Genomic DNA, 14,334 nt, shown 5'->3' with positions numbered 1-14,334 from the left:
TACAGATTTGAGGGTCAAGAAAAGTCATTTTTCAATTATTTTTTTATATAAAGATCAGACATTTATCTTCATATCAGGGAAGAAATTTTTACGATATATATAATATTTAGGTAAATATGACCATAACAGGATAACAGAAAGGGTTTGGAATGGAATTGAATGGGTTACATCAGCTGCTTGTATATGCGGGTGACGTGAATATATTAGGAGAAAATCCACACACGATTGAGAAATGACGGGAATTTTACTGGAAGCAAGTAAAGAGATAGGTTTGGAAGTAAATCCCGAAAAGACAAAGTATATGATTATGTCTCGTAACGAGAATATTGTACGAAATGGAAATATAAAAATTGGAAATTTATCTTTTGAAGAGGTGGGGAAGTTCAAATATCTTGGAGCAACACTAACAAATATAAATGATACTCGGGAGGAAATTAAACACAGAATAAATATGGGAAATGCCTGTTAGTATTCGGTTGAGAAGCTTTTATCATCCAGTCTGCTGTCAAAAAATCTGAAAGTTAGAATTTATAAAACAGTTATATTACCGGTTGTTCTTTATGGTTGCGAAACTTGGACTCTCACTCTGAGAGAGGAACACAGGTTAAGGGTGTTTGAGAATAAGGTTCTTAGGAAAATATTTGGGGCTAAGAGGGATGAAGTTACAGGAGAATGGAGAAAGTTACACAACACAGAACTGCATGCATTGTATTCTTCACCTGACATAATTAGAAACATTAAATCCAGACGTTTGAGATGGGCAGGGCATGTAGCACATATGGACGAATCCAGAAATGCATATAGAGTGTTAGTTGGGAGGCTGGAGGGAAAAAGACCTTTAGGGAGGCCGAGAGGTAGATGGGAAGATAATATTAAAATGGATTTGAGGGAGGTGGGATATGATGGTAGAGAAAGGATTAATCTTGCTCAGGATAGGGACCAATGGCGGGCTTGTGTGAGGGCGGCAATGAACCTCCGGGTTCCTTAAAAGCCAGTAAGTAAGTGACCATAAATGTACAAGCGTGTACTTATTTAGCTCTATACACATCAGGTATGTTTAACACTCGCTTCCTAACTTGTATTTTTCAAAACCGATTTTGTGATAACTCTGTCAGTTTTTAAGAGACTGCAGTAAAATTTTGCATGCAACTTTCTTCCATACTTGTGAACAATATGAATTACAATTATTGCTGTAACAATTATTGTTTATTAAAAAAAAATTTGTACTTAAAAACATTAAAATTCAACTTCTCGTAAGAAATTATATATAAAAAAAAATACTTCAAAGATTGTAGTTCATAGTGTTCATTTGACATTCAGGAACGAATAGAAAAAGAATGGCTCAGAAATATTCATATTTGTGAACATTACCATAAAGGCACATCAGTGCACAAAATGGCCACTTGTCATGATAATTACTCAAAATGGTGACTTTTAGTAAATCTGAAAATTGCCAATAATTGCAGAAGCAGTGAATACTGAGCATATCAAATTGCAAGATGGAAGCGTCATTAATTACTGAAGAAAAAATTTCGAATTTCCTCAACTTTTTTAATGCTCAAAACTGTATATCTCCCATTAAACACATAAGAGGGATAATCATTTTATTAGTTACCCTTCCACAGCATAATATAAACTCGATTTCAAAGTTTAGAAGCAAAAGTGGAGACAGCACTGTCCAAAAACAGTTTGCTTTATTTTCAGACAAATGTTTTCTAGCTTATAAAGCAAGATATAATGTAAAACAACATAAAACACTTTGTTAAAATCTAAATATATCGAATCAATCTGTCCCGCGTTTTAATTATGGAACCAGATTAGATACCATTGGTTTAGATTTAATGAAGGCATGTTGTGACAGGAAATATACTTGCATATACATAGGTTGGATAAAAAGTTATGGCAACACTGCTGTCACGTGACGATGGTGCGTTCGAGAGCTGCCAGCTGTGTGGACATGAACAAGGACTGTTAGATGGGTTAGTGCATCCAGTGGCGACAGTACTCTGTCAATCTATTGCAGTGTGTAGAATGTTGACTTTCATAGGAATAGTGCGAGCGCCCTAAGACCACGTTTACTAAACTAGAGCAACGTTCCTGGATCAAAACTGATGTGGCACGAGGTCGTAGTGCACAAGAATGTTTTCAGAGACTGCGTGAAGCCACCACCACCTTCGTCCAGCGCTCACGAGAAAACGACGACACTTGGTGGTACAGAACCCCATCATTCTTCATGACAGTGCAAGGAGTCACACCGCTGCTGGTGTCAAGGACCTCCTGCGCCACTGGCAATGGGAGATTCTGGAACATCCACCGTACTCACCCAATATGAGTCCATGCGATTACGATCTTTTCACCAAAGTGAAAGAACCACTGCGAGGGACCCGGTACAATACCAGAGATGAACTTATCCATGCTATAGGGCGGTCAATATGGAACATCAACAAAGATGGACGCGTTGATGGTGTACGACGCCTTCCAAACATTTGGCAAAAAGGTAATAAATAAGGGGGGCGACTATATAGAAGGTACGTAAATGTTGTACCCCGTGAATGAAGCCATGTCAGAAATATCAAACTGTTGCCATTACTTTTTATCCAGCCCTAGTAAGTGTTCGAAAAAATTTCACAAGTTAGAATAGTGATTTATCTGTAATCTCTCAGAGAATATTTTAATTATAAAATCTGGAATGTCGTAAATTCCCATTGACTTTGATGGTATTGATTCTTTAAATGTCTTTCAAACATTGTCGTTTGTTACTGTTGGTTGGTGCTATGAAGTCTGAGAGAATAAATGTGATAAGGAAAGCTTTAAGCATTGTCCATGCTTAAACAATTAATCAAAATATACATGCTATTAACCTTTCAGATAAATATTGGTTGCATCTTGACAGTTATTGATGGTTAGTGACAACTTCAAAACATTGATATAAGTTTAACAGCCAAGATTTTATCTTCTCCTGAAGCTGTGACTGATATCAAAACCCTTACCCTACGTCATCTCCCACTATTAAACACTCTAGCTCCCAACAGTAGTTTGTAATGAACTGTTATCGTTTTAACAAGCAAGGTTATATGTATCCTGAACAGATTTAATGTGATTAGCAAAAACCATTAACAATTTCTTTTTGTTCTGTAAAAAGCTTACCACTGAGATGAAGTTCTGTTACATAATTACCGTAACCATTTTACAAAAAGATTTGACATATTAAAAAAAACTTTTGCAAATATTCAACATTTTTTTTTTCCTCCATTACTTTATCTTGTACAATAATAAAAATTGGCGGGTTCGATCCCCGCTTGGGCTGATTACCTGGTTGGGTTTTTTCCGAGGTTTTCCCCAACCATAAGGTGAATGCCAGGTAATCTATGGCGAATCCTCGGCCTCATATCGCCAAATACCATCTCGCTATCACCAATCTCATCGACGCTAAATAACCTAGTAGTTGATACAGCGTCGTTAAATAACCAACTAAAATAAAAAAATAAAAATTGGTATGTATGAAACATTGTTCTTCTGCTACATGAAAAAAATAGTTTTACAATTTGAAACAAATTATTTTTCTTTTTTTCAAAATTCAAAATGGTGGCAGTGTACTGTAACTCATAAACTTGTTAACTTTTTCATGTTCTCTCTCTTTTATTTTATTGCTGAATCTCATGTTTACAATATCATGCTCTTTCAACTTCATTCCTTAATAAACAATATTTTTTTTTTATTTTATGTTAGAAGAAAATACTGATTTGACCATTTTTTATATAAATTTATTTTTTATCAGACAATCTATCAAAGGTAGAGAAATGATCTTGCATCATATTGTAGATATGACATGCATAAATACACACAAATAATTTCAACACAGAATGTTTGATAGTTTTTGAGTTATGAGGGAAATGCTTCATCACTGCACAGTGAACTGAATTTTGAAAAAGAAAAAAGAAAAAAAAAATGTAAAGAACTTTAATTGTAAAAATATTTTTTTCATATAGAAGATCAGTGTTTTACACAAACTAATTTTCATTATTGTACAAGATACAGTAAGGGAGGAAAAAAAATGTTGAATATTTCCAAAATTTTACTGCTGTAAAAGATGAAGTCATGAGAAAAACTACTCACATATTTCACATTTCAAAGGTTTATTAAGTGAATGAATTGTGTTGAAGACACTCAATTCGTACAAAACTCATCACAAAGATTGCAATATAAAGAGCTATCACCTTTATAACTGCATGGGGAGATACTGTGAATTTTCAAAGAGCTTTTCACTGTACATATTCGTACAGTTTGAGAGGGTAGATGCATTCTTTTGTAGGTTATCAATTCCTACAAAGCTCTCTGCATGTATCGCATTTTAAAATGCGATCACTTGATCATCTAAGTGAGTCGATTCATGAATTTGAAGATCGTTCCAAATTCTAAAACTCGTGCTACAAATTAAACATACGAAATTTTTATCTACTTTGTGGGTTGATGCAGGTCTTTGAAGATAATTGAATCGGTGAGTTGGAAAAGGGGTCAAGTCCATCATTTTTCAAAATGGCATTTATTGGCGATACCTGACTGCTATGTCTGTACGCATCATTTGGTATAACAAGGAGACATGTCCTGTCCACAGAAGTGTGCGTTAGATTAGTATTGAGTTGGAGAAGGGGTCATGTACAGAGTTTTTTGTCTCTCCTGAACAATTTACTTTTCAGGACATGACCCCTTTTCCAACTCAACGATTCAATTAATTCAAGCAAATTTCTTCTCGCAAATGTTGCATTTGAAATTCTTATCTTCTGTGTGTGTTAATAAATGTCTTCGAAGTTCATACATTCGTGCAAAACTCTTCTCACACACTTCGCATTTGAAATGTTTATTTTCGTGAATTAATGCATGTTGTCGAAGATGATTATACTGTAACTTCTCCCACAAGTATCGCATTTGAATGGCTTATCGTCTGTGTGAGTAGATGTGTGGTGTTGAAGATTGTCAAGGCGAAGAAAAGACATCACAAATGTGGCATTTGAAGGGCCTGTTATCTGTTTGACATGAATTGTGAATTTTAAGATTTTGACGGTTCCTAAAATTCTTGTCACAGCATTTAAAAGGCTTACTATCTGTGTGAGTTAATGCGTGTTGTCGAAGATGATCAAGCCGTGCAAAACTCTTGGCGCAAATATTACAGTTGAAAGGTTTTTCGCCTGTGTGAGTTGGTGAATGCTGTTTAAGTTCAGCCTTTCGTCTAAAACGCTTCTCACAAATTTCGCATTTGAAATCCTTGTTATCAATAGTGTGCATTTGTGTGTGATTTTTAACACATCGACTACTTGGAAAGGTCTTCTCACAAATGTCACATTTGAATGGCTTCTCAGATGAGTGAATTAAGCTATGTTTTTGAAACTCACTAACTCGTCTAAAACTCTTACCACAAATGTCGCATTTGAAATGCTGATCGGTTGTGTGAGTCAATACATGATTTCGAATATGCTGCTTTTGGTTAAAGGTCTTCTCACAAACGTCGCATTTGAAAGGCTTCTCAATTGAGTGAATTACTCTGTGTTTTTGGAGATCATTAACTCGTGTAAAACTCTTACCACAAATGTCACATTTGAAGGACTTATTGCCCGTGTGAATTAATACATGATATCGAATATGTTCCTTTTGGTTAAAACATTTTTCACAAATGTCACATTTGAAGACCTTATCACCTGTGTGAGTTGATGCATGGGCTCTAAGATTGTCAAGTCGTGAATAACTTTTTTCACAAAGGTCACATTTGAAAGGCTTCTGCCCCAAGTGAGTATGTTTGTGTCTCTTCAAAACATACAGTGAATTAAAGACTTTCGAGCAAATTTCGCACTTAAAGTCCTCCTGGTTTGAACGCTTATCTGCAAGGCCAGAATCCTGATGCATTCCATTTGTACATGTTTGAGTGTGCATCACCACCATGTCAGAGGGTTGCACAGACCCCTCAGATGTGATATTTTCGTTAGTTCTGACATCTCCTTGGCAGTGTTGCTGGTTGAGCCTGTAAATCCAGTTTTACAGTTATAAAAATGAAGAAAACTAATATGAGTGTTGACAAAGTACAGAACAAAATCCTAATGAGATGTTAATTTTTCCTTCATTCTAATAAAAAATGCAAATTGTAGTGCAATCATATCACGAGATATGACATACAGTTAACAAGTTCACACACACAATCTCGATTTTATATTTTTATAAAACCAAGAGAGAATTTCAGAGTACAGAAATAATGTTAAAATGGTACCTAGTCAAAGAATTAAAATAATTAATTCCCCTACAACATTAATTAGTATTCTTAAATATATAACAAACTTCATTTTTACACCAATACTGCTGCGGAAAGGGGAAAGGAACTGGCCACACGACCTCATTATCTCCTGGCCTAGTTGCCTCATAAATGGTGCCTTGTTGGTATCACTTGCGAGGTTTAGATCTGACTTCAGACAGTTGACTAAACAACTGCTACTAACAACACTATTGTTATTGCCACCACTACTACTGCTGTCAAAATCTATGTCATTAGTTATTACTGTAAAGTAGAGCATCGATTATCCGAAACAATCGAGTGTTCGGATAACTGATTCTTCGGATAATCGATCATTTACGAAAACAAATTGTACCAGTGTCATAGGAGCAGTATGAAACAAGGAAACACTGATATTAAACACGAAACTGTACATACAGTATATATTTTGTATCACAGTCTTACAAGTAACACAGAAAATTGACTAGCCTAGTTCGACAAGTTCAAAATGGCCATTAAAGTAGGCCTACAGTTTAGGAAAAGAAGTCCAAACTTTTCTCTTTTTGCTTCAGAGCTGAGACTAGTTTTTTTTTTTTTGCCGCTAAATCTCGCGAACAGCGCTAGCAAAACTTTTACATGGAGCGCGTGCAAATTCAAATTTGCTGACTGGAACGCTTTCAGTTAACCAATGTTTCGGTTGATCAGTATTCGGATAATCGATGCTCTACTGTATTTGACTCCATTAGTACGGAAGTTCTTATACTCGTAAGTGATACAAGATTGAAGGGCACTGAATGCCGTTATTTTAAAGTATGATAGGGAAGAATATTTGGAACAAAAAACATGGCTATAGTTGTCTATTGCCATACTTCATTTCAATAGTCTGAAGATGAAAGTTTTAAAATTGTCTTTACCTGATATTAAAGATTGTAATAAACATTATGGTAGCAATGCTTAAAAGTGAAGCATAGACATCAATCAAGCAGAATTTTTTTTGTTTATTATTTAACGACAGTGTATCAACTACTAGATTATTCAGCATTGATGGAATTGGTGATAGCAAGGAGGCACTTGACGAGATGAGGCAGAGGATGTCTCAAATATTACCTGGCATTCACTTTACAGTTGGGGAAAATCCAACAAGGTAATCATCCCAAATGAGAATCAAACACACGTCCGAGCACAGCACCATATCAGCAGGCACACATGCCAGCCATCCAAGCTACCCCTGCGGTTCAGAGAATATAGGAGTATCACAGAAGACGTAATTGTATCAATTAATTCGTTCATGGAACCACAGTGGTGCACCGAGCTTATAAGCCAGGGAGACCGGCTCCAAATCCTGCTCCACCCTGAATTTGTAATATAATACGTTTGACAATCCCTTGCAACACTCCAACAATTTTCCACCATCTTCAATTAGGAATGCAATGCAAACCCAGCCCATGTGATGCACCCTCGATAATTTCTAACGAACTAAGTGTCTGTACTTTTAGTACTAGCGACATCTACGAGGCATGTTCTTAAAGTAAGTTCCAAAAGGGTGTACTAAGTAAACGGGAAGATATTTGCAAACCATTTTTGTTGCATTGTATTCCCCACACTTCAATTACTTCTCAACATAATCTCCACCATTATTGAGGCATTTATCGAGTCGTGGCACAAGTCTTTCTGTCCCCTCACTGTAGAATTTGCCCGCCTGCAATGTAAACAACTCCCGCACTGCTGTTTTCACTTCATCGTCGCCATCAAAATGTTGACCACCGAGGAACTTCTTGAGGTGCAGGAAGAGATGAAAGTCACTCAGAGCCAAATCCGGGCTGAAGGGGGGATTGGCCAATTTGTTCCCAACCAAATTTCGAACACTTCACGACATTTGTGGAAAACTCAAGGAAAGCGAAGAAACTGTGAACCTCCTCTCCTCATGAATTTTTTCATCGACAGCACGCACCAAATCGGCATTGATCAAAGATGGCCGACCGGTACGCTGCTCGTCATGCACAGAGACATGGCCCTCGTTGAACTTCCCAACCCATCTCCTGACCATTCTATCACTAATGGCATCATCACCATACACCTCACAAAGTTGACGACGAATGTCAGCTGGTTTGATGTTCCTCACATTCAAGAAACAGATAACAGACCTCATCTCACAGTCGGCGGGGTGCTCGATCACTTTAAACATTTCAACTGATCACAACTAACCACACACACGGACTGAAGCTCTGAAACTGCATGCACAGCTTGCCTGAGGACTGAAGAAGAAAACACGCATGTGCAAAATAACGATTGCAGCGATGCGACAGCTATAATTGAAAACGGAACTTACTTTAAGAACACGCCTCGTATGAACATCTCGGAGTTGTGGCAAATAACAAGAAGTTAAAGGCTCTGGCATTGGAGAAAAAAAATTGTTTACAGGTACAGAAAACTGCTTTACTGGCACCTATGCTTTTCTTTAAATCGAAAGGTAATGAATAAGAAAAGAGAATAAATGTCTGAAATCTTCTGAATTTTAAGATATTAAATTTGTCAATGTCTTTACATAGAATAGACTCGTACAATAAAAAAAAAACCAGTGTTTTTAATAAATTATTTATTCAAGGAAGCCTTGTAAATTGGCTGCATACCAGGCAAATTTTACCTATAGTATTTTATCATCAAAAATGAATGAGCTACCATGAGAGTGTAGAGATTCTAATGTTTTTACCCACTGTATAAAAATGGTACGATCTGATTAATACCTATTCATTTTTTAAACATAAATCCCTTTCAACTGGATACTATTGTTAGGATCTCCTTCGGGATTTTTTTTTTACTGCAATATGAAGTCACTGCTCTCGAATTACCTTCCTTACCAGTCCTCTTTCAAGTCTGGTACGGCCAATTGTGGCGAATATATTGGATGACGGAACAGTTCAAACCTACAGTCTTGCAATGTAACTCAAGTTCAAAGTGCTCTCTACTTTAGAATGACTATTTTTTAGCATCCTTCATCTCTTGAGCAATCTCGTTGACATCTTAGAAGGTTAGAATAATATTTCAAATTATAGTAATAATGCTGCAGGAAATCAACAACGATAATGCTTTCTGCATCCAATATAAGAATTGTCTGTAATCTTCCCATCTGGTTAGTGCATTCAAAATATTTTTGGAACAGATGTGGAAGGGTGTTTTCACAGTTTTTATTGATTTCTTGTTACAGGTAGAAATTATGAACTCATATTTCGTCCATAGTAACATATCTCTCCAAAAACTTTGTTTAATCTCTCTTATAACATTACATATTCACAGAGAAACAATTTATCCTTTCTCATTTCAGTCATTTCTGATTAGTATTCAATTCTCTCGGGATCTATCTAATATAGAATAATATAGCTAAGAACTTTAAATTCTCTGTCAACATTACAAAAAAGTAAGTTTACAACTCTATTGCCCATGAAATCTGTTACTATCTGTGCTGGGCTAAAATATCATCAACACCCCTTCATACAAAAACAATGGTGGACAAGACTTTGCAACGTAACTTTAGAAAAGAAACATGGAAACTCACACATAACTATCCTCACCTATCAATCAAGTCAACATCCGCTTTTGTGATGTCTGTCATCAGGTCCTCTTGCATTGCAGCCATATTACATGGATCTTTCTGGGGAAGAAAAATATAATTTCTATAATATATGGTAGAAACTTACAAGAGGATGTTTCATAACCAGAAGAAATAAACTACGAAAGGATTGACAACTGCTTTATAATTATGGAAAAACAGAGTGGAAAGTGAACTTTGACAACTAAGGTTTCTAGACTAATAACATGCCAATTGATTATGTATTCTTCAAAAGAATGTCAAATTTTTAACTGCAATATGTTATTGAAAAACAAGGATTTTTACTAAATCAAGTGAACTTAAGGTTCCCAGGTGTCCTATACTGACAGTATATGTAAAGTCCAAAATTTCGTATTTATGGACTAGTAAAAGAATGGTAATTTCTCATAATTTTTTTTTAATATTACATGTCCCTGCTGTACAGATATTATATCATACATTTTTAAAACCTCTAGAAATCCGTTACCTAGTCAATACTGAGAATTGGATTCTTTTGGAAATTAAAATCACAGTTAAATACTTTCGAAGTAGACTATGTTACATGAAGTGTTTCTGTATCTCATTTTCTCTCAAATCCAACGCACTTGCAAATATATTTCCGCAGCCACCACATAAATCACTATCTACGGTCACAGTCTACTATATACAGTCACGAAGCTTGAGTTTTGAGGGTGCTTGAAACAATAGACTGTGACGGTACTATTTTGCATTGCCTGTAATGAGGCGATATTAGCGATCCTAGTGGTGAGCAACTATCTAATGTTTGCATATTTACTACATGTTGAGCTTCGCGACTGTATATACTAGACTGTGCTACAGTACTCATTGAATTCTGGGTAACCTAATTCTGTTATTTCATTATTCCTTGTAAATTCATTTTCATTTACGGGAAATTTTGCTCTAGACCACTTAAAATTCCCTTCAAATCCAACCATTACTATATCAGAAATGAAATAATTTCTTCCAACCAGGTCTTGTGGACTAGTGATAAAACCTCAGACCAGTAAGTTCATACAAATCCTCACCTGACGTGTGATCAAATCCCAACTATGCAAAGACAAGCAAATACAAAGTTATAATAAGTGCAAATATATGAGACAATCAGACAGTGAAAAAGAGAAAGGAGAATAGGAAGGGGAAGAGTAAAAGGGTTAAGGAGATAATAATAAAGTCTTTGGCAACTGTTCTCAGTTACCACCCAAAACTCCCTACTTCCCACTTCTCCCACTAGTGTGTTCGACGTGTCCTGCATAATTATCATGCTAATACTTACCTACTGGCTTTTAAGGAACCCGGAGGTTCATTGCCGCCCTCACATAAGCCCGGCATTGGTCCCTATCCTGAGCAAGATTAATCCATTCTCTATCGTCATATCCCACCTCACTCAAATCCATTTTAATATTATCTTCCCATCTACGTCTCGGCCTCCCTAAAGGTCTTTTTCCTCCGGCCTCCCAACTAACACTCTATATGCATTTCGGGATTCTCCCATATATGCTACATGCCCTGCCCATCTCAAACGTCTGGATTTCATGTTCCTAATTATGTCAGGTGAAGAATACAATGCGTGCAGTTCTGTGTTGTGTAACTTTCTCCATTCTCCTGTAACCTCATCCCGCTTAGCCCCAAATATTTTCCTAAGCACCTTATTCTCAAACACCCTTAATCTAAGTTCCTCTCTCAAAGTGGGAGTCCAAGTTTCACAACCATAAAGAACAACCAGTAATATAACTGTTTTATAAATTCTAACTCTAAAATTTTTTGACAGCAGACTGGATGATAAAAGCTTCTCAACCGAATAATAACACGCATTTCCCATATTTATTCTATGTTTAATTTCCTCCCGAGTATCATTTATATTTGTTAGTGTTGCTCCAAGATATTTGAACTTCCCCACCTCTTCAAAAGATAAATTTCCAATTTTTATATTTCCATTTCGTACAATATTCTCATCACGAGACATAATCACATACTTTGTCTTTTCGGGATTTACTTCCAAACCTATCTCTTTGATAATAAATATTCTAAATAATCTGGCTTCTTGTGCAAGACTTCAAAGAAAAAAATAATAATTTTAATATCAAAACTCACCTCTGTCTCAAATTTCATCAATGGGATTGTAGTGGGAGATATATTTTCTTCATATTTTATATCTAATGTGAGGTCGTCGACCAGTTCAGAAGGTTCCTCCTTAATCTCAATATCCACTTTCAAGAAATTGCCTTCCTGTGTATCAGAACAGAGGAATTAGGCAATATTTTGCTTCATGAAGTAGGTTTTTAAAAGATATCTAAAGATGTTTATTAATCACATTATCATACATTAAATATGAGGCTTGTAACCTAGTTTGTCACTTACCATAGGCATGGGCCTTTCCCCTTCTTCATTTCTATCATTCTCCAGAGCCATTGGATCCAGATTTGGTTCATCTTTAACAGCATCCATGAGAACTAAAATAATGCCACAAAATACACTAGAACCCTATTTTACACTTTTGCTATTCTGCACGACGTGGTTACATGCGCCAATAGCTAAGTAATTACAGTGGGTTAGGTGATGGGGGATAGTTTCGTGACAGGAGGTTGACGACTGTGTGTGACAAGGCTAAAGTGGGATAGCTAAAAGTAACATATAGGTGATATTGCATTGTTACTTCATCGTATTTATCGACTTATTCTAGAAAGTAAAACAAATAACTTTATACTCTATAAATCTGAACATAGTAAATATTATGCTATTAAGAATCATGTTTTCACGCAAATTTTCATCCACAAACATTATGTGTCTATCTCGTACAGAATCCCCGCACTTAACAAGGAGCAAAAAAAAAAAAAAAAAAGTAGTGTGTGAATTGAGGGAAATAGTTTAATGGTACAGAATGACAATATTCTATTGGCTAGATCTCATAAATTTTATTTTATTTTATTTTATTGGGTTATTTTACGACGCTGTATCAACATCTCAGGTTATTTAGCGTCTGAATGAAATGTTAATGTTATGTTTTATTTAACGACGCTCGCAACTGCAGAGGTTATATCAGCGTCGCCGGATGTGCCGGAATTTTGTCCCGCAGGAGTTCTTTTATATGCCAGTAAATCTACTGACATGAGCCTGTCGCATTTAAGCACACTTAAATGCCATCGACCTGGCCCGGGATCGAACCCGCAACCTTGGGCATAGAAGGCCAGCGCTATACCAACTTGCCAACCAGGTCGACTGAATGAAATGAAGGTGATAATGCCGGTGAAATGAGTCCGGGGTCCAGCACCGAAAGATACTCAGCATTTGCTCGTACTGGGTTGAGGGAAAACCCCGGAAAAAACCTCAACCAGGTAACTTGCCCCGACCGGGATTCGAACCCGGGCCACCTGGTTTCGCGGCCAGATGTGCTGACCGTTACTCCACAGTTGTGGACTAGATCTCATAAAAGGTCACCAACAGAATAACATTACATTTTTTATTAGTTTATTTTATAAAGAAGTCTAAAGTAGCGTACTTCTCAAGAGCTTCTTTAAATGTAACGTTTCAGTTTGGATACTATTATACAAGAATTAATTAGTCTAATACTAGACCTACTTAGTTATATCTGCATACTAATCAATATTTTGACTAAAGTAGGTCTGCAGTTATTTTTAAAATTACAGCTCTAGTTTTTTACTGATTATAAGATTGAGGACGTTCATAAACTGAGGGTCTTTTTTTATTTCTCCTGCTCAAATAATATTTCAATTTCAGTAATAAACAAGGATGCCAGTCACTGTAATAAAATTTCCATAGCTCGATGTCTTAGTACTGCATTTAAATTTTAGAATTACAGCATTCATTAAAATGGTGGAGGGGGGAGGGGCACAATTCCTATGGGCGATCCTGTACAAGCACAAAAGAATTTGTCAGTCGATGGAAATGCCTAATTATTATAATGATTTTAAAAGTTTTTTTGGATAAATTTCAGAACACAGATTCCTTCCTTTCCCTCTTACTTCAAAATTCCAACCAAATATCAGCTGGTAATCCTGATAATAGTAAGTTAAAATCTCTAGAAATTTAAACAAATTATATGAAGTTACATAAACAGAAAGCTCATACCTTCCATCTTTTTAAGTACAGCCTTCCTTTCCAATTCCCAATTTGTCATTAACAAGAGCAATACATTTCATTTTTATAAAATAGTGGCCAATCATATTGCAGTGAGTCTGCTGTAGAAGATCTAGCTGGCTGTGATGCAGTAACTAAATAATGAATTTAAATACAGATATATTGATACTGCAATATATTGCAAACCTAATTTCAATAAACGATATATATATATATATATATATATATATATATATATATATATATATATATATATATATATTGCAGAAAATATATCGGTATATCGAAACGATTATCGATATATCGCTATTCTGTAAGCAAATTAATAGATACTAATGCAATTACATTTGCAGGTGTACATTTATTACAATAAACT

General features: G+C 35.8%; 1 protein-coding gene across 3 annotated transcripts; it reads right to left on the bottom strand.

Annotated features, from left to right (window-relative positions):
* Positions 1 to 3,070: 3,070 nt before the first annotated feature.
* On the bottom strand, positions 3,071 to 14,072 carry LOC138715499 (zinc finger protein 28-like). 3 transcript variants are annotated; one of them, XM_069848489.1, is made up of 6 exons: positions 13,950 to 14,072; positions 12,222 to 12,313; positions 11,955 to 12,089; positions 9,826 to 9,905; positions 7,364 to 7,484; positions 3,071 to 6,013 (listed from the first exon to the last, which is right to left on the bottom strand). In XM_069848489.1, the coding sequence occupies exons 1-5, from the start codon at positions 13,996 to 13,998 to the stop codon at positions 7,421 to 7,423; spliced, it is 420 nt and encodes a 139-aa protein (XP_069704590.1). In that variant the 5' UTR covers positions 13,999 to 14,072; the 3' UTR covers positions 3,071 to 6,013; positions 7,364 to 7,420. The 3 variants fall into 3 exon arrangements, with proteins under 3 accessions (XP_069704590.1, XP_069704599.1, XP_069704580.1); XM_069848498.1 differs by lacking the exon at positions 7,364 to 7,484 and having other exon boundaries at positions 9,810 to 9,905; XM_069848479.1 differs by lacking the exon at positions 7,364 to 7,484.
* Positions 14,073 to 14,334: the final 262 nt, after the last annotated feature.

The sequence above is a fragment of the Periplaneta americana genome, chromosome 2, assembly GCF_040183065.1.
Source record: "Periplaneta americana isolate PAMFEO1 chromosome 2, P.americana_PAMFEO1_priV1, whole genome shotgun sequence".
Classification (NCBI taxonomy): Eukaryota; Metazoa; Arthropoda; class Insecta; order Blattodea; family Blattidae; genus Periplaneta; species Periplaneta americana.
Note: the sequence above shows the minus strand (reverse complement) of the source record. Positions and strands in the feature narration are given on the sequence as shown.